The sequence below is a fragment of the Wolffia australiana genome, chromosome 14 (genome assembly GCF_029677425.1).
Source record: "Wolffia australiana isolate 7733 chromosome 14, ASM2967742v1".
Lineage (NCBI taxonomy): Eukaryota > Viridiplantae > Streptophyta > Magnoliopsida > Alismatales > Araceae > Wolffia > Wolffia australiana.
Window position 1 is genome coordinate 4,226,745 of NC_135848.1, and position 20,523 is coordinate 4,247,267.

The 20,523-nt window shown below is 35.2% G+C and overlaps 1 protein-coding gene across 1 annotated transcript; it reads right to left on the minus strand.

Annotated features, from left to right (window-relative positions):
* Window positions 1-4,980: 4,980 nt before the first annotated feature.
* Window positions 4,981-9,009, minus strand: LOC144712144 (serine/threonine-protein kinase Nek2-like). Its single transcript, XM_078586332.1, has 15 exons — window positions 8,839-9,009; window positions 8,403-8,548; window positions 8,233-8,299; window positions 7,723-7,788; window positions 7,586-7,632; window positions 7,462-7,507; window positions 7,309-7,389; window positions 7,173-7,215; window positions 7,042-7,091; window positions 6,876-6,957; window positions 6,727-6,776; window positions 6,557-6,630; window positions 6,410-6,461; window positions 5,904-6,335; window positions 4,981-5,762 (listed from the first exon to the last, which is right to left on the minus strand). Exons 2-15 carry the CDS (start codon window positions 8,486-8,488, stop codon window positions 5,202-5,204), a joined length of 1,737 nt encoding a protein of 578 aa, XP_078442458.1. The 5' UTR covers window positions 8,489-8,548; window positions 8,839-9,009; the 3' UTR covers window positions 4,981-5,201.
* Window positions 9,010-20,523: the final 11,514 nt, after the last annotated feature.

Below are 20,523 nucleotides of genomic sequence, written 5' to 3' on the forward strand. Positions count from 1 at the left end.
ATCATCAATGATGGTCCACGCTTGGTCTATGAGACATATAAATCTGGTGAGCATCTCCTTTGTTCTCTCAAATATGATACCTAGTAAGAAGGTAATCTGCCCTATTAGCAACCCAACATTCCAAAAATGGATCTTTGACCTCCAAAACTCAATTCCTCGTCTGACCTTGGGACTTTTTTGCCTTTCATCCGATCGTGCAGCTCCTTATGGCTCTTTTGCAAGTGCCTCCAAAACATAGTTGTCGTCCCGTCTTTGTTTCTCTCAATAGTTGTAATTCTTGGAGGGTTTTTATCCTTGCACACAATACATTCATACTGGTTTGGGTTGAACTCTTCAAAATATTGCATGGCCTCTGATTCTCGCCCACGACGCTTTCACTGCGAGGTTACCAGAGTAGTCATGCATGAGTCTCGTCCACGGTTACGGTCTTGTGCCATTTCAACATTTGCATCCATCTTATTTGAATTTCTTCCCTATTGAGTTTCGTAAACGTTCATAGAGGATAAGCCTTTCCAAGAAGTCTCCTTTAAGAATTAGGAAGAACATAACTTTTCATGTATTCTATCACTTCGCATTATCATCATGCAACTGGTCACAGACATATGCAGTGATATATATATAGACGTCTAAAAGAAATTTTAGATATGACGCACAAAATTGACAGATCAAATATGTAGATGTTGCTGCATATAACCATTCATTAGAGTCCATTAATCAATAAATGATTGTATCATTCGGAACATGCACTATAATCAGAACAACAAACATAAATAGCAACACAAAGAAATACATAACTCATACAGTAAATTAGAAACAAACTATGTCCGCAATCAAATACATTCTTGTAGTTGGACGAAGGGGGATGGCTTGCCGAATGGTGTGAATGTAGACCAAGAGATGCCGATAGGCGCTTGTCGGAGGCATGAATGCGAGAATGAGTGATAGAGGGAATGCCTTTCTAGAGTTAGGGATGATGCAAGGCCCCAGCAGGGGGAATTGCTGGAGTTGCAAGCGGGGGTCTAACGGGGGAGGGAGAAGGGGAGAAGGGAGAGGGAGGAGTTGGGGATGCTGGAGGGGACTGACGGGAGAGGGATTTGGGGTAAACGATGGAGGGTAGAAGGGAGCTGAAGGTAGAGGGAAAAGGGAGCTAGAGGGGACTGATAGGAGAGGGAGATCACCTGCGGAGAGCGAGAAGGGAGAAGCCAGAGAAGAAACCTGCTGGAGAGGGAGAAGGGAACTGGAGGGGGCTGACGGGAGAGGGAGAAGGGAGAGGGAGGTGGGGTGAACAATGGAGGGGGAGAAGGAATCTGGAGGGATAGGGTAAAGGACGCTGCAGAGGACTGACAGAGAAGGAGAATGGAAGAAGGTAGAGGGAGGTGGGGTGAACGGAGGGGGAGCAAGGATCTGAAGGGAGATGGTAAAGAATGCTGCAGAGGACTGACGGAGAGGGAGAAGGGGAGAAGGTAGAGGGAGGTGGGGTGAATAAAGGAGGGGGAGAAGGGAGTTAGAGGGAGCGCGAAAAGGGAGAGATCACCTATTCACCTGGCAGGAAGTCGGGCTTCAGGAACATTGGAAGCGCACACTTGTCCAAATTTGTGCCTCGGGAAGATAACATGTTCGTGAATGGTTCATCTGTTTGCGAACACGTTCGTGTCTATTTTTTGATGTTCGTGTTTGTGTTCGTGTTCGAGTTCATTCATTCGCATGTTCACAAAAAAATGAAATTTTTTTCCCAACCCTAAGTTCACCCTATGGCACCAAATTCTTCCTCCTCTTTATTATCTGAGTCAATAGCTGAAATAAAAATCCAATGTTTGGTATCAAGAGGGACTTTACAAAATATAACAGATGTCTAGAATGAGTGGTGTGTGGCTGATTTTAAATAAAATTAAGCTTCCCTCCTTGGTGTTTCTACCACATGTGAAACTCCTTCAGTTAAATATGGTCTTACTTTATTCAAAGGCTTCTCCAGAATCACTTCTCCAATTGAATTGTTATTTTTTCACTTGGCCAGCATCTCAGCATGTCTTGTAAAGTTCAGACATCCCTACCCTAACACAACATTGAGAGGGAAAATTCATTTTATCTATAAATAATAAATATTTATTGAGATAATGGGAAATTATACTTCATTTATTTATAGTTATCGTACATAATTTTTCTCTGATATTTTTCCTCCCATGAATCGTGTTTAGTGCTCCTCATTTTTTCTTGATTCTAATAAAAAAATCAAATAATATTAGAAATATTTAATTTATAATTAATATTTTTATTTTCTCTTATTTTTATTTTTATGATTTATAAATTTTTATAGTGGTCCTAAATTTCATAAACAATTATAGTTAGATATGATTTAAAATATATATAAAAACTTAGTCAATAACATAATGCATGAAACAAATATGTTATTAAAATAAGCAAATTTCCTCAGGATACATGTATACGAAATAAATAAATATTTTAAAATAAATTATATATTAAATTATGTTAAATAAAATTTGGATTCTTAACTGAAATGCATGTTCTTAAGAAAGGACTATTGTGTTTGGTTAAATTTTGATGTAAACTAATCAACCTCCTACAAAAACATTTACTTCCAAATGAGATTTAACGATACATTACTCATTATAGACTTTGGAACATTTGTAGGCACATCATTTTGAAATATGTTGTATAAATAACTTTTTTTATGCATCTATAGTTTTTAGTGATAAATTACTTACCTTGATTTATTTGTTTTATATTTATAATATGATTTTTATAAGGGTTTTTTACTCATTCTCTTATATGAAAAATAATTATTTCAACATTGCGTAAACTCTTTTATATCAGAAAAAACAAAATTAAATTAAGATTAAGGCTCAAAATATTTTATTACCCTAGAATGTATCTTCATGAATGTTCAAATTGTATTATGCCAAATTCGACCCTTAGACAATGGGTTTAAATTAGTTCAGACATGTTTATAGACATTAACTATTCGTCTGAAAATAACTGACTTGATATGGTTCAAACAATGCAACTCCCACTTGCATTAGATAACTGCCTTCATGTATATAAAGAGATGATGGGACAAATCATCAAGTTAGGGTTTGAGATTTTATGACATGATGATAACCAGGTCCTGTATTTTTGGTCAAATATTTCTTGGTGACAATCTTAAGGAACTGAAAATTTAGCATTATATTCATCAACATTATGGTGATATATATTGTCCTACTAGTAGTAAAATTAATATGGAATTTCAGACAAGGAAAAAGCATGTTGAGATGTGTGCAGAGGTTGTGTCAAATGAACTACAAGTGGCATTCGTTTCCAGATGGGAACAAATTACAAAAATAATCATCTAATCTCTTCCCAACCTGTGTTTCAACTAGCCAAGCGACAAGCTAAATTATTACTCGACATTGGATAAGCTGGGTATTATCATATTACCCACTGCCAGTCTTCCCAACCAATACTCAGCCATTCCACCAACTAGTACTCACCATGCTGGGTCTAACATATAAGTTGGCCAGATTCTCCATGGTTAGAACACTAAATTACTTTTATAATTATGTCTATCCATCATTAATATAATGGCAATAATATTCACCAATAAATAATTAAAAATATGTATGAAAAACCTTCGCATAATAGAAATGCAGAACTGTGTTTTCTCTATTAATAGAAATGAAAAACTTAATGTTGTCATCATGGATATGGATGGATTTGATGGAAAATCCATAGATCGACCAGCATTTAACAATGTTAATGATGAATCAAATTGCATGTTTTCTCATGCCTGAACTATAGGTATTCCTATCATCGTTTCAAACTGTCATATCACTAAACTTTAAGTGTGTATAGGGGCTTTTGAAAAATCCTGAACTTGATATTGGAACAAGGTTTTTGAAGTCCGTACCTTTGTATGTTGAGACTTGGATGCCAACATCCAAAAACCGATGTCAGGCGCGGATATCAGATTTTCTAAAATCTGACCTAAAGTTTTTAAAATTTGATATTGAATTTTAGATTAATAATGATATTAATTTTTTATTATATTATAAATCATTAACCAAAATATCCTAACTTGAGTAAGAGACTCCCCTTTTCTTTCTCTCTTTCAATATCCTACTCTCTAGCATTTTAATTCATCTTCCGCATTTGGGTCCTCTCTCTCTCTCTCTCTCTCTCTCTCTCTCTCTCTCTCTCTCTCTCTCTCTCTCTCTCTCTCTCTCTCTCTCTCTCTCTCTCTCTCTCTCTCTCTCTCTCTCTCTCTCTCTCTCTCTCTCTCTCTCTCCCTCTCTCTCTCTCTCCCTCTCTCTCTCTCTCCCACTCTCCCACTCTCCCTCTCTCTCTCTCTCCCACTCTCCCACTCTCCCACACTCCCTCTCTCCCTCTCTCTCTCTCTCTCCCACTCTCCCACTCTCCCTCTCTCTCTCTCTCTCCACTCTCCCACTCTCCCACTCCCTCTCTCCTCTCTCTCTCTCCCTCTCTCCCTCTTTCTCTCCCTCTCTCTCTCTCTCTCTCTCCCTCCCTCTCTCTCTCTCCCTCTCTCTCCCTCTCTCTCTCTCTCCCTCCCTCCCTCTCTCCCTCCTCTCCCTCTCCCTATCTCTCTCTCTCTTCTTTTCTCTCTATAAGTCTCTTTATACCTTTTTTTTGGATTTTTTTGTTAGGTCAACGTATGCATCGACCCTGGAGAAAATGAACCCAGACAGGTCCTCAAAACCTTGTAATCATTTCCTTGAAATAATTTTCAACCCTTAAGTAACTACATTGGGATGCTTTTGGTCTGGGTTGTCTTACTTGGCACGTGTCATATTAATATCCCCCCCCCCCCCCCCATTTTCACCAGCTTGCCATCAACCTGGAAACTCAGAAATTGTTGACCAATGGCCGAGACTAGTTCCCACAGAGCCTCAGGATTGGGGAGATGTTTAACACAGAATGGATAGGGATGTCATATCAGCTATTGGTTGAAAAAAGAATAACACTGTAGGCATACCCAACAATAAATAGATACAACCCAGTCATACAATGAGAAAATGGTCAAGGACAGAACAAAGTTCTACTCAGCCTAAATATGTCAACTGGGAATACAAGTTAGTCATCTGCCTACTCCACACCAAACAAGAAGTTTGGCACAGACCTGAGCTGAAACAAATCGCTCAAAGACTCAATTTCTGATGATGCAAAGGGTCAATCAATCTCCTTCCTGCTTAACTACCAGTCTCCTTGAAGCTCTTGGTCAGCCAGATTGCCGTCTCCCGGGGCGAGACCTTGCCGGGGCCAAATGGCCTTAGAAGCACATTCAGTTCCTCATACCTCCCTTGCTGCAGCAGCCTTGCACTAAACTCTAGTAACCCCTCCAAAGCCTCTGCTCTCTGCTGGTAAGACGTCGGGTCGAACCGCTGCCTTAACCCATCTTCCACCGCTGATGGCGAGAGACGATCCGGCGAGTCCCCTTCAGCCACATCAGCATTGACCCGGATAATCTGAACCGTACACTTATCCTTGGTGACAGACCAGTCGCCACCAGCCGGAGACAGTGGGCCCATAGACTTGTACACCGGCAGTAGCTGGTCTTCATCTTCCTCGCAGGGGGCAAGCGGAAACTCAGCAATCCGGTCGATCCTCGGTGCATTGACCGACACATCTGGCGAGCGGATACTGTCGAGGAAGCTGAGGTTCGGCTTGCACCGTGGCGTCTTGACAGATGCCAGAGGCAGCGAGGCTCGCCGGCCCTGTCGATCCAATATTCCCGCTGGCGTCAATAACTGCTGATCAAAAAGATCAAAGAAATCCAAGTTAGATCAAAGAAGGAAATCAAAGAAATACCAAGCACATCAAAAAGAAGCTGATGAACAAACAAACATCGAAGAAATCCACTAAGACAGGCCAAGTTACTTCACACTATTCACCTTTTTTGGGCCGACAGCAGAGTGCACCACCCGGCTAGTCGACCTCTCTCTGCGGAGAGGGGTGCTGAAAGAAGTATGAAGAGGCGGTGCATCAACGGCCACCTCCTTGGTTTGGCTGCTGCCAATGGAGAGGTCTCCAGCCTTGCTGTTGAGGAATGGCGTGAAGCCATTCATCTCCTGAATGGAAGAAATATTAGAAATTTCTTCCTCCGTGGGGAGTTTTCGAGGCCTCAAAGTGCAATCTTTTCCGTAAAAAGAGCGCCTTTTCTCTGCTAAATATGGCGTTGCAAGTGACCTATCTGGGAATCTGACACTTTTTGGGCGCGCCCCTAGTGGGTTTTGCCTGGCAAGAGTTTTGTCAGCTGGACCGGACTTGAGGTGGATCTCAAGAACATAGGGCTGGAGGTGGGGATGCCGGAGCAGCTCTGCAGCCTGCCATAAAGAACAGCTTTTACTTTTTATACTCTTAATAGAAGATTAGAAGGTTTAATGTCATTGGACCATACGCTAGGCCGAAGTTCTGGGTTCTTTCGCAGCATGCTTCGAATGAGGCCTCTGCTGTTATCAGACAAAAAGAGAAGCCCAAGTTAGATTTATTAGCTTATAGATTAAGATTGCGATAAGGTGCTTCATGTCATTTAGGGTAGACTTACAATGCGCCAGAGTATGAACTTGGAAGAGGGGACACTATGGACTTGTTGATCTTGTTGATTAATGCCTGCATGTCCTGCAGGTTTCAGGGTATAGACATAATTAACGTTACACGGACAACATAATAGCAAGAAAGTGAAAAAAATTGTTCATTAGGCACGTCAGGACTCACGAAAGCTTTAAATGCTGGTCTTAGAGCAGTCATCTCATAAAGACAGCATCCTAAATGAATACGAAAACAATAGAAAAGAGGTAAACTTTACATCCAGATGAAACCAAATCAAAACAAATCCCCTAGAGAACAAGAAAAAAATAAAATACCAAGAGACCAGATGTCTGATTTTGACCCATATGGAATGTCAGCGAGAAGTTCAGGGCACATATAGCTTGGGGTGCCCACCACCTATGGAAGACCATATTTTTCAGTCAAAAAACTAAAATAAAATAGGGTGAAAAGACCACCAAAAATAAGAGAGAGAAAGCCTACAGAGGACGCAAGATCATCAGAAGTCAACATCTTGGCCAAACCGAAATCCCCTGAAATATAATGAGTTGATGCATCTTCACATTCGCCAAATACAAACAATTGAAAAAAAGGAATATGCGAATTAAACATACCTAGACGTATCTGCTGGTCCTTCGTCAGGAAAATATTTGAGCACTGATAATTGAAAAGGAACCCAAAGAAATAAGCCACGTAAATCATTCAAAGATTTAGTCCCAAAATTTTAATAACTCTAAAGAATATACGAACCTTGACATCCCGATGAAGAATGTGATTCACATGGAGGTAGTCCAGGGCCATCAACAATTGCACGAGCCACTTGCAGAGTTTCTGGCCGAAATTAGGAGAGAGAAAATCAAATTATGAAAAAACAAACAGCGGTAAAATTCAAGGTTGACAGACCTCCTCAGGAAAAAGCACTCCATTGGCCTTCTTTATGGCCTCTGACCTACAAACCCGGGCGAAGAAATTCAATTGAGCAGAGGACAATTTCTATAAAAATGGCATTTGATTAAGGAGAACTTACACGTCTCCTCCCTCACAGTAACCTGTAATAATGCACACATAGCAGCCCTGAGACCATCACAAATTTTCATGAATTTTACATTTCTATAAAAAGTTTGACATTTTCATCTACCCAAAAATAAGTGTTGACGCACTCACCTTCTCAACCCAGGAATCTTTGTACTCCACAATGTAAGGATTTCTGACCTTTGAAATGAGCTCCATCTGTACAATGTAAGAATTTCTGGCCATTGATGAGTCTTTGAAATTTCTTCCAACGCACGTAAATACAAAAAATGCATAAAAACACTGAAACAGAAACCCTGGAAAAGAAAAGTACACTAATCTACGCTCTTTGGCTGTCAAGTATCAAGAAAAAATTAAAGTCGTCAAGAAAAATTGACATTGCATCGCAGAAGAGAGAATATCAGTATTTTAGGAGATCTAGAATATATTTATCAGTATGCACAGTATTTTGTTTACCATCAACCAGGTGTGTCAAGGTATGAATGCTCCATCCATGGAGAAGTGGACCAAGCTCAAATACATATGTTAATACCTCGAGGAAAGTATATTACATTATTTTTTTTATTCATCAGCATTTGACATTTCCCTATCAATCAACATTAGACATATGAGAACAATCCAGAACACAGAGAAAAAGAGAACCTCTTGGTGAGCAGATCTACGGCATCTGTCTGTTTGACGAGCAAGACGAATCTTCTTCAGTACATATCTTTGGGGAAAAAAAAGTATGAAAAGAAGATGAAAGATCAAAAGATGAAGAAATAAGCAAAAAATTTGATTAAAATAAAATAAATTACAACTGAAGGCCTCACTTCTTCTTCTCCAGCTTGTGCCTAACCAGTAAGGCAGAGCCGAACGCCCCTTTCCCAATCTGCTCAAGCACCTCGTATTGATCCATCTTCAGAGCTCAAGCAACTAACCTTGAAAGAAGATTTCAAGCAGCCCACTCTGCCAAAAACTGAAATTCAAATAAATTTCAGAAACTGAAATTCAATCAAAAAACACCGATCTTCCTCGGAAGAATTCCAACCAAGGGAGACAAAATGCACCTTCTAAAATCAAGCAGCAAGGAGAACCCTAAAGAAACTTAACCGAGGAAAGCAAGAAGAAATGAAGAAATGAAGAAAAGGGGAACAAACCCGGGGAAGAATCGAAGTACAAAAGAGCTGGAAATGAGAAAAACGACGAGGAATACGGCGAAAGATTAGAAGACTGGAAAGAAATTTTGCTAAAATATGAAAAACCCACAAAGATCAATGATCCATCAATGGCATCCGTCTTCGATCTTCGTGCATCCGAGAAAATTTGCAGTTTTCTTGAAGTGGCCACCTCTCCCGCGTTCAAAGACTTGAACTTTCATGGAGAAGGGCTGGTGGGTATTCATTCCCACTGCCCCAGAGAATGTGAAGAGAGAGAACGACAGCGAAAGAGAGAGAAAGCTAGAGAGAGAAAGAGGAAAATAACAGTATACTCTGTCGGCACTCAGACCCAGTAATTTAGGGGAAAAAAATATATTGTAGAAATGCCCACAGCTTCAAAGGGAATGAAATGAAGGTAAATAATACGAAGAATATATAAAAATACAGAATAATTAAAAAAGGAAGCTCATTTCGTTTTCTCCACCTGGAGTATTTTGTCCAGATATTGGAGAAAGAATTAAATATTTTTTTGGAATCAATTAAAATGTTATCCCAGTTCTGTCTTTGTCAATAATTATGGTATTAAAATAAGGTTTTTTTGTTGATTAAAAGAAGGAATTTTGTTTTGCGTAGAACTGCGATGCTGTATGAGCAGTCGTGTCTCCGTCGTTATGATGTGCACTGTTCTTCTCTTCTCTCTGTCACGTTCTTGTCCCTTTCGTGGTAGCCTCTCTCTCTCTGTCTCTTCCTCTCTCCTCTCTCTTTCTCTGTGGCTCACTCTCTGTGGCTCACTCTCTCTGTCTCTCTCTCTCTGTCTCTCTCTATGTCTTTATGTCTCTGTCTCTCTCTATGTCTCTCTCTATGTCTCTATGTCTCTATGTCTCTATGTCTCTCTCTCCGTGTCTCTCTGTCTGTCTCTATGTCTCTATGTCTCTATGCCTCTCTATCTTTCTCTATGTCTCTCTCCATGTCTCCCTCTCTACGTCTCTCTCTACGTCTCTCTATCTCTCTCTATGTCTCTATGTCTCTCTGTCTCTCTCTCTCCAAGTCTCTCTGTCTCTCTCTATGTCTCTGTGTCTCTCTCTATGTCTCAATGTCTCTCTATATCTCTCTCTCTATGTCTCTCTCCGTGTCTCCATGTCTCTCTGTCTGTCTCTCTCTCTATGTCTCCATGTCTCTCTCTGTCTCTCTCACCATGTCTCTCTGTCTCTCTCTCTCTATGTCTCTATGTCTCTATGTCTCTCTCTCCATCTCTCTGTCGCTTTCTCTATGTCTCTCTCTCCATCTCTCTGTCGCTTTCTCTATGTCTCTATGTCTCTCTCTCCATCTCTCTGTCGCTTCCTCTATGTCTCTATGTCTCTCTATCTTTCTCTATGTCTCTGTCTCTCTCTATGTCTCTGTGTCTCTCTCTATGTGTCTGTGTCTATGTCTATCTCTATGTCTCTCTGTCTCTCTCTCTCTCCATGTCTCTCTGTCTCTCTCTCTATGTCTCTGTGTCTCTCCATAAATCTGTCTCTCTATCTCTCTTTTTATGTCTCTATGTCTCTATGTCTCTATGTCTCTCTGTATCTGTCTCTATGTCTCTATGTCTCTATCTCTATTGTCTCTCTCTGTATGTCTTTCTCTCTCTCTATGCATCTTTATCTTTCTGTGTCTCTATCTCTATGTCTCTGTCTCTCTCTGTATGTCTTTCTCTCTCTCTATGCATCTTTATCTTTCTGTCTCTCTCTATGTCTCTATGTCTCTAAGTCTCTGTCTCTCTCTGTCTCCATGTCTCTCAGTCTCTGTTTCTTTCTCTCTATGTCTCTATGTCTTTCTTTCTCTCTCTGTCTCTATGTCTCTCTCTGTCCTTCTGTCTCTCTGTCTCTCTTTGTCTCTCTCTCTCTGCAGTCAAAAGCTCAGTCTTTACTCTTAAATAATACTGGTGACCTCCATATCTCTATCTATCACATTTTTTCTAAGTATCATTGATGTCCATCTCTGTATTTCTCTCCCTTTCTCTATCTATCTCTCTCTCTATCTCAATATGTCTCTCTATATCTCTCTCTTTCTATCTCTACCTCTATTTCACTATTTATCTCTATCTCTATACCTCTCCTTGTTTCTCTCTATTTCCGTCTCTATCTCTCTATCTATCCATCTATCTCTCTCTCCCGATCTATCTCTCTCTCCTCCTATCTCCTACCCTCCATGTCTCCCTATCCTCTCTCCTCACTTCTCCCACCTCTCTCCTTTCTTTTTCTCTTTATCTCTCTGTCTTCAACTATTTATCCGCCTCAGTCTATGTCTATCTCCTTCACTCTACGCATCCTTATCTCTCTCTCTAATGTAGCTCTCTGTAGAGTGATCTCTCTCTCCCTCTTTCTCCAACCTATATCTCTACTTTCTCAATGTCTCTCTCATCATGAAAACAACAACAGTAGGCTTTTTTTGTTCTTTCCCTCGCTTTCTCTCTCTAACTCAAGTTTTCACTCTTTTCCAGTTGGGTGCATAATTTCATAAAAACCCCTCGTCAAGATTCTTTTTAAAGTACGGATGGTCAGAAAGCGCGCCTTTTCACGCCTATCTTGCCGTCTGCTTTAAGACAAAGCAGTCGGTGTCAGAAATATTTCTAAAAAACCATCTTATTACTTAATATTGTCGAAAGCCCCTTCCTTTCTGTTTAATAAACTTTCTCCAAATCAAAATCAATTGTAGTAAACTATTTTAAGCATTATTTGTAATATCCCGTTTAATGCGACAAATTAACCATGTTATAAAACAGTAGAAAGCCAGTAAATATATTTTATGGAACACAATTTAACCAATAAACTTTCTCCAAATCTCAATAAGTTGTAAGAACCTGTTGAAGCCTTATTTGTGGTATTCCATGCTAATGTTTTATACACCATTACAGCCATATTTGAGCTTAATAAGAAACATTAATGCCTTTTTTGTTGACCAACCCATTAATGACATCTTTTTAATGCAAGCCGTACAGAAATGATAGAGGAAGAAGAATTCATGTTCATGCTTTAAATGTGATATTTATGTGAAAAACGTTTTAATTGATAATATATTAGGTAATCTTCATTAATTAATATTTCCAATGCTGCTGTTAATGTGGATCCCTTTGCCCTTAGTTATTAAATATGATTAAAATACAATATGAGAGATACCTATGAAATTTACAATGTGGTTGATATACTTTTGGCATAAGAAACATAGGTGAGATGTACAAGGTAGTCATCATCAACATATTAATAATAAATCCTTATGATTTCAGGCCATTTGTATTATGCAGAGTTTTTAATAACACCTTTAGTCATTATGTAACTATACTTCGTCCCAACATGATTGAAAGTAGTCTTGAAAAGAAGGGTAGCGTGATAAATAATCATATTTTAAAAGAGGGCCAAATTTGAAAGCGATGTATATGAATTATTTAGGGATTCTTTTTACAAACTGGAATAGACTTATTGGTTGAATCTCACTAGTGAGAGTATGACGCTAAGGGTCCTAAGTAAACACTCTGACCACATTTTAAACCCATGTAGTATTGATTAAACTTGTTAATGGCATTTCAAAAAAAGTTCTTGTTATTTACTCATCATTTCAAGTACCATTGTTGAGCCAACGTGGAATCATAAGATGCAACAAGTTAATGAGATGATTGATTAGTCAACGTGGAATCATTGATTGTCAATAAAAAAATGATACAGCTCAAGGAAGATGATGAGATGTAGCCATTTGCAATGTAGTGGAATATAAAAGAAGAGTTATTTATTGATTTTCCAACACATCAGTACTAATTGGGATGATTAATTAAGATTTAACAGTTATTCATATCCTAAGTCATCCTAGGAGTGTGAAGCTGATAGGGAACTGATGATGGTAAGGATCCATGAGTGTTGATATTCTTTTTTTTGTATATTCAAGAATATGAGGTGTAACTTGACACCCCATGGTCTAAAAAGTGAACCTAATTAGTTTAAACAGATCCTTAATTAGTTAATATAAATGTTGATATAATAAATAATAGATTTTGTCAGTAATCATTATTGGGCCGTTGTTGTAATTAACTGGACTGATACATATTTGTAAATGGTCACACACAAAATGTCATTTGGACATTAAAGACTTATTAAAACTTTAAGGAGTTCTATCACAATTTCCCATTAAATACCCTAATCCCCTCAAAAAGTTCACCTAGGCAAAAAATTGTAAAGTATCCATCTTTCTCACATTCTCTCGTAGGATGAGAAAGCCATTCTTTTACTGTCTTTAAGGAAAATTTGTACAAGGTGCATGCGTGGCATTTATAAATTTTAAATAACACAGTGCGTTCAATTTAAATAAAATGTTAGAAAAAGTATATGCAACATAACTATTATTTCTCTAGGAAGGATAATCACACAAAAAGTGTAATGTTTTAAAATTTTACATCGTGAGGTCGTATATTATTTCAAAAATGTATATATAATCACATCAAGTAATACAAAAATGTATATTAAATAAATTTTCTTCGTATACATGTTATAAATGATAGTACCCTTAATGATAAAATAGTTTCCCTCATAATGATCATTTGTCGATATCAAGTCAGTACTCTAGATTGTCTTTTGAAAACTCGTATAAATTATTATTTTGATGGGATAAATTGCCTAGTTTTTTTGGAAAATATTAAACAAACTCCAAATGTGACATTTTTATTTAAAATTATTTCTTCACAATGGAGAACTTCTCATAACCCACACCGTTTTTATGATAATAAATATAATTAAAAATATAACAGTTCCCTATCGAAGAGTGATTATTCCACCTTCATATACAGTTGATGGTGCCAAAAATGATGCATCAGAACAATCATGCACTCGATGCGATTTATTATAATATCCAAAGTAACAAATGCTATGGACGGAAAACCATTAGCTCTGTTAATAACTCAAATAAAAGACATTTCTACTCTGTCCAAAAACATATACATAGTATATCACTACAGAACTCAGGCCCAATTTGAGAGCCTAATTTATCAATTCTCTTAATGAAAATTTATTCATTAAAAATGCCCATGAAAATAACAAAAATTATAAAATCAGGTCTCCGAACAACGTGAGGAAAGGAAAAATTAGATCCAAACCTAGAAGGCCTCATCAAATCAACATGAGATAGAAGAATATAGGGAACATTAGTACTAACCCCGAGAGACCCAATAACCAAAATCTATGTCTAAACGAAATTTAAACTATAGAAGGTTTTTGGGGGAAAAGTAGTTAGATAAATAAAGAATTGTATTTTGCACTTTGATACAACTGCAAAATAAGCCTAATGGATAACTACTTTAAAAGTGGAATCAATGAATAGCTCATTGGCATTCTATACTAGAATTATTCGTTTAAGTCCATCAAGCACATCACAAACCATGGAAAGTTATTAAAAGAATACCTTACTCAATGGGATAATGTATTCATAATAAATATCTCCCCAGGTCACAATATTTCATTTCCCACATAATTAAATTTCAAGGGTCCACTAACAGCATTAAGCATTTGAGGCATTGGATTATTCAAGAAAAAAAATGGCTATGAGTAATTCCAATTTTAGAGGTTAACATTTTTTCAATTCACTGTTATTTTTAGTCTTGGATATAAAATGATTTGGTTCAATTATTAAATATGTAATAAACCTACGGAGAAAATATTGAGAGATATCTAAGTATAGCCTAACATTTGAATCAAGATTTATTTTAAGATATCCCAGAAAATAAGACCAAGATATATATAAAAGAAAACACCCTGTGAGAATAGTAAAATAGAAAAATTATTTTAAAATTATTGAAATATACTAATGTCTTTGTGAGATTTACATCGAAACAGAAAAAATAATTATATACTTCCTAAAAATCAACTTTTGAAGTGAATCAACACCCCAAGTTAATTTTTAAAGATTCAGTTGGTAGACGGAGACACCAAAAAGTGTCACATATTGTCTTTAAGTGGACATCATGTGCAAAAAAGAGATGTTATAAAATAAATTAATCAATAATAACATAGTAGGAAGACATAAATTTACAAAATATCACATTTGGATATTTTTATCAGTATTTTTATATTCGAATACGAGTATAAAATATGGGAGAATACAGGGTTGAGAATTTCATCATGCACTAAATATGAGTATGATCTCTAATAACATAACTTGTTTGAAGATACACCAAAAATTCAAACTCCATATTTAGTTGTATAGTTCTCATTCTTATTTCTCTGGCATAATGACGTTATTCAACTTGGGATGTTATTTGACTCCAAAGGTTGATTATTGTATTTTAACACAAGTATCTGTAATGATAGTATATATATTGATAATACGAAGCCTAAATATTTTCTCTAAATAAATGACTTGTTTGGACACAAACCAACGTTACCTAGTCTATAGTTAGATTTCTATTTTTATATTAATTTTTATGGTATTATGTAAAGGTCCATAAAAATCAAACTGAATGGATAAGAACGAATAACATGACCACGGTATAAATTTTCCACATAATATGAATTATCCCCTGAGATCTCCAATAATGACTTAATTAAGCATGTAGTGTCTTTATTTCAAAATATGTTAAAACAAATAAAACTTTTTCTTTAAAAATCTATGATACCTTTTTCATATAAATATTATTTTCAAATCCATGAATTTAACATTATTAAAATTGGGGAAGAATACATTGCATTAATACTAGTTGGCTTCACACAATGAACATTATGGAGTGAATTTTATGATCAAAAGCACAGTATCATACCCACTACTTATACCATTTCTAGTCCAGGATTAACATTAAAATTTTATGTTAGTCTTACTTCATTATGGTATTTTCCTATCTATAATATGGACTTGGACTCATAAGGAGATGACAGTTATCAAGCGGATGTTTCCTATTCCCACTCTTTTACATTCTGTAAAATTAAGTCATTTTAGGTTTCATCCCTACTACAAATAATTTATGGATTTAGGCATCGTTTCTCTTAGTCTAAATACTAGACAGAAATAATAAATTTGCCTTTTTAATTAGTACTCAAAATTATATCATAATTTCTGTGCCAAGGTAAAGTGAATGGAAGTAAAATTTATGGAAATTTAGTGTGTGATTACAATTTAAGGCATCCTTTATCTTTGTCCAGACATTTAGTCATACATTCATATAAGTTTTATAGAATCATTCATAAAAATGTGTGATTATAACTGTAAATCAGTTTGATTCTTCTCTTAACTTTGGTTTTTGGATATTTGAAATGTGCAAAGATGATGAATGAGATTATGCACTAAATCTACTTCTTTCAAAGACAATAAAATGATGAGTAAGCTTTAAATGTTGATTTTAGATACATATACACTCATTAAATTATATATATACTGCTTATTGGCTCCTTCTTACCTGTAAATTAAATTCAAAGTTCCTATGATTCAGAAATAATAATTGGGTTAAAGCCTGGTGGTCGCCCTATTAGTGGAGAGGGAATGAACCTTCAAACTTGGCATCAGGCTTTGGGTTCAAACTGTTTTTCATAAAATATATGCAGAAAAAATATTTTAAAAACTTTTATATGGCCTTATATACATGGCCATTCGACTTGTGGGGAAAATTTTTGTAATACTGGTTGCTTAGAGAGCGATCTTTATCTATCAAGCATTCCAATAAAATTAGGATTTTACCCTTAGTCATCAGATTCATCAATGGACCAATCAAAATTCCAAGAGAGGCCCTCAAAATTGGTTCCTAAAACGGAATGTAATTGACCCATGCAAATTTGCCTATCTAATTTGTCTTTCCACTATTTTTTGCATCTTTTAATCCACAAGTTAAATGTCAAATACTGGAATATGAATCACTTTAATTAAATGAAAAATATATGGTAAGTCCCATATGGGAGATAATCTTACAAGGGGCACCACACATGACTCTTCTTCTCTACTTGGGTCCCCATAGTTTGGCCGTGTGCCATATAGTCAAGACTGCTTCAGCACCAAGCCAACGCTAACAAGGAGCCATGTCATGTATGATGTCAGCTTTCCCCTCCATGTTAGTGTCAGGTTATGGTGCTTTGATCGGAGGTTATAAAATATTTTTTCTATGCATTGAAAGCAGAAATAAGTTCCAAATCAATCTTTAAAACAAATCATACATTATGTACCTTGGGGAACTTTTTCCGCCTTTAACTTACACCCATGGAGATTTTTCTTAACCTGTTTGCATGTTTGACCTCTAAAAAAGTATCCACAAAGTCAAGGTACTTGTAGATCTCCGCTTACTCTTCTCCAATGAACTTAAATAAGGAATACATGTTTCTTTCAATGAACTTAAATAAAACATGGTGGTGCGATCAGTTTGACAGCCACATAATATCCATTAGTTAGCTAACCACACTGACAGGAATTGAGGAAAAACCTTTCTCTTGAGCTGATGAAATGAAAGTAATACATATAAAAATAATTTGCAATCATTTAGTTTCATTGTTTCTTGTTTTCTTATTTTCTTGTTTAACATTTCTTTCTCCTTTGTATCATCTCAACTGATCCTCATTCCTCCATATCAAACTCCCCTGATAATTTAAATTTCTTCCTCCTTTACATCATCTCGCATGATAATTTATGAACCATAAATTAGGCTTATAATATATACCAAAATTTTGTTATTTTTCATGAGAGCACATAACGATGAATCCACAAAGAGCAGCTTTTAAAATAATGAATTTTTAATTTTAATGATTTATATGTTTAGGAATTAAATCTGATTTAATAAATCACACTAGTGAAATTTTATTTATAACAATTATAATAAGGGAAAATATATCCCATTTGAATCCTACTTATCCAAAATTTTCCAAAAATTTAATAGAATAACTTCATGAGTTTTTATAAAATTTTCTAACCAGAAAAGAATAATTAAACATGATTAAATTGGATTAACCAGAATCATGTTTGTGCTGTGAGATGAGAATTGGGGCAAGTACATTGAGCAGAATGTAGTTTCACTATCGCATATCGTGAGGAAGATGATTGTGGATAAGCACCGTTGACTGGCAGAGTGGGTGACAGATGTGGATTTAAGATCACTAGTGGTGAAGATGATGGAAGCAGATGTGCACTGCTGGGAGAAAGAGTTGGTGTTAGCTTGCGAGATGGTAGCAAATCACTCCAGTAATCAAGATTATGAAAAAAAATTCAAAGGAAAATATTTTAGAAATATGGGTGATCTATTCATAGATCAGAGGGTATATAGACAGGGGGCAGATAGACAAAGATACCCCAAAATTTTCAGCCAAAAACTTCTTATAAACTATTAGATATTGCAATTCAAAGTTGAATCATTCTTAACTGTTCCATTTTATCTCCACGCAATTCATCTTTCGGATTGCCATTGCGGCATAATTTTTCTTGGAAGGCTAGAAAATTTTTTAAATCATGAAATTATTTAAATAAACTCAAAATCAAATAGTCTGACTTATATATGCAAAATTTTTAAACATATTTTATTTATGAATTTAAAAGCATAAAATTAAGTAAAAATGCTACAAGATCAGGTAAATAGAAAATTCTTATAAAAATATAATGATGATATACAAAAATAAAGAAGTCCAAAATTATATATTCTTATGAAAATTATTTTCATTATAAATTTAATATTATAAAATCCCATACAAAATACCAGTAAATGGGAAAACTCAGAATATCATTATAAAAAAACAATAAAACTTTAAAAGAAAATAATAGAATCATAAATCTATTCTTAATGAATTTAGTTTCATAAAATTCTGTAAAACACCATAAATTGGTAATATCAGAACATTCTAAGAGTGTAATATTTTTTTAAAAGTTTAAATAAGATGTATTTATGATCATTTAACTGAAAATAAACAGAAAGATACATAAAATTACTATTATAAACCATGTTAGTTCTTATCCTCAATAATTTAAAAGAAATGCAATATTTAACCAATAATGACCTATATGCATTTTTATCTTTTCCTTGCGTCATCTATTATCTCATATTCTGGATATCATAAAAAAAATTTAATTCATTTTTCTTTAAAATATTTAGATTGGAAAAATAAAAAATCCATAAAATATTATAATATTATGAAAAGTTAAATGCATGTAACAGATTGAGATTCAATAATAAATTAGAACATGGCTGATTAAATTCACGTACTCAATTTTCACAAAATGCATAATTTTAAAGATGCATGAATGAACGCAAGTTGGGAAAAAATAAATACAGGAAGTCCTATAATTTTATAAAAAATACTCCTCCTTTAAAAATATTTTTAATATATTTAATCTACAAAACCTTAATTTATTAACTTTCTATTCACCTTAAGAACATGTATATTTAATTTAAGGTCTAGAAGAGGATCAATCACAAAGTTAGATGATATGAATTAATGAATACATGCAAATCATGAGGATAGAAACTCTTGTTGACATCAAAGTGTTTTAAAAATACTCTAAATATAGAAAAATATTTGAAATACTTATTGAGAAGTTCAGAAAAATCAGTACATTCATATCATTATTTTTTCATTGGCTACATCCATATTAAATAGTTATATTGGGTGCCTATTAAGTGTAATTTTATCAGAGGAAATAGGTAGAAAAATTATCATTTTCAAAAAATCATAGTATTTCATTATTTGGTTTCTTCCACCCTCAACCATCAAGTTTTCCACACTGTCATGCAACATTATCTCCAATCCATGCGTTTCTATTCTTGTAAATTCACCTTAAATTTTTTTTACCTCTCTTTCAAACTCCTCCAAAATATATAAAATGAAAGAAGAAAAGATAGGGAAGAGGAAGAAAAATAATAATAGAAACGAAGATATTTATGGTGGATGTTCATTTTTGCTTCTTCCTTGTTACTATGAACTTGTCATCCTATATAATCAGAAGAATATATATCATGATCCTTTACCACTTATTTGTCAATACCTTCCCTTATTTTTTGCGCATTTTCATTCCCTTCAAATCTCACCTCTAATTTTATTTTCATTCCTCGTTTCCTCTATTTTTAGCACACCCAATGTAAAAATAGGATGATTTTTAATTGGCAGGAGAATCTTCATATGGAGAGAATTGGGCCCTAATTTTCACTTGTAAAAGTGAGTAATTTTTATTTCTGTTGTCATCACACCTTAAGAGGAGTAGATTATTTTTACCTCGTTTAGTTGTTATAGCAAAATACCATAAGGTAATGGCTGATAATGGTTTTTTTACTGAGGAGAAAGGAAGGTCTGAAGAACAACATGGGTTCTTTATATTTATAAGTTAAATATAAATTAAGCACCTTATATCGAAAAATTTAAAGTATAGTGTGAATGGATGGACTAAGGAATAACTAAGGGACTTTATGAGGATGACAAATTATTCATATTTGAGCTAGGATAAGCATGTAATTCGGATACACTATGACATGTGGATATCATTTTATTTCATTCTACACCATTTCACAATCATAATTATTTAGGATAACTAAAGAGCAACGGAATTTCAGTCATATACTTAAATTAGAAATTTAAATTTAAATTCTAGTTCAGATAAATCCATGCATTTAATTTATGCATATGATATTTTTTCATAAAAAAATTATACAAGGTTTCAGTGAATTCCCAAATTTGATGTGAATGTAAGGATTTTAAAACATTGACCTTTGGGGTTTTTATAAATAAATTGAATGAAATTTGGTATTTTAACTCATTGCCTCAATAGGGTAAGCCAATTAGGAGCATGAGGATAATTTTCTTGTAGAGCACATGTATCGATG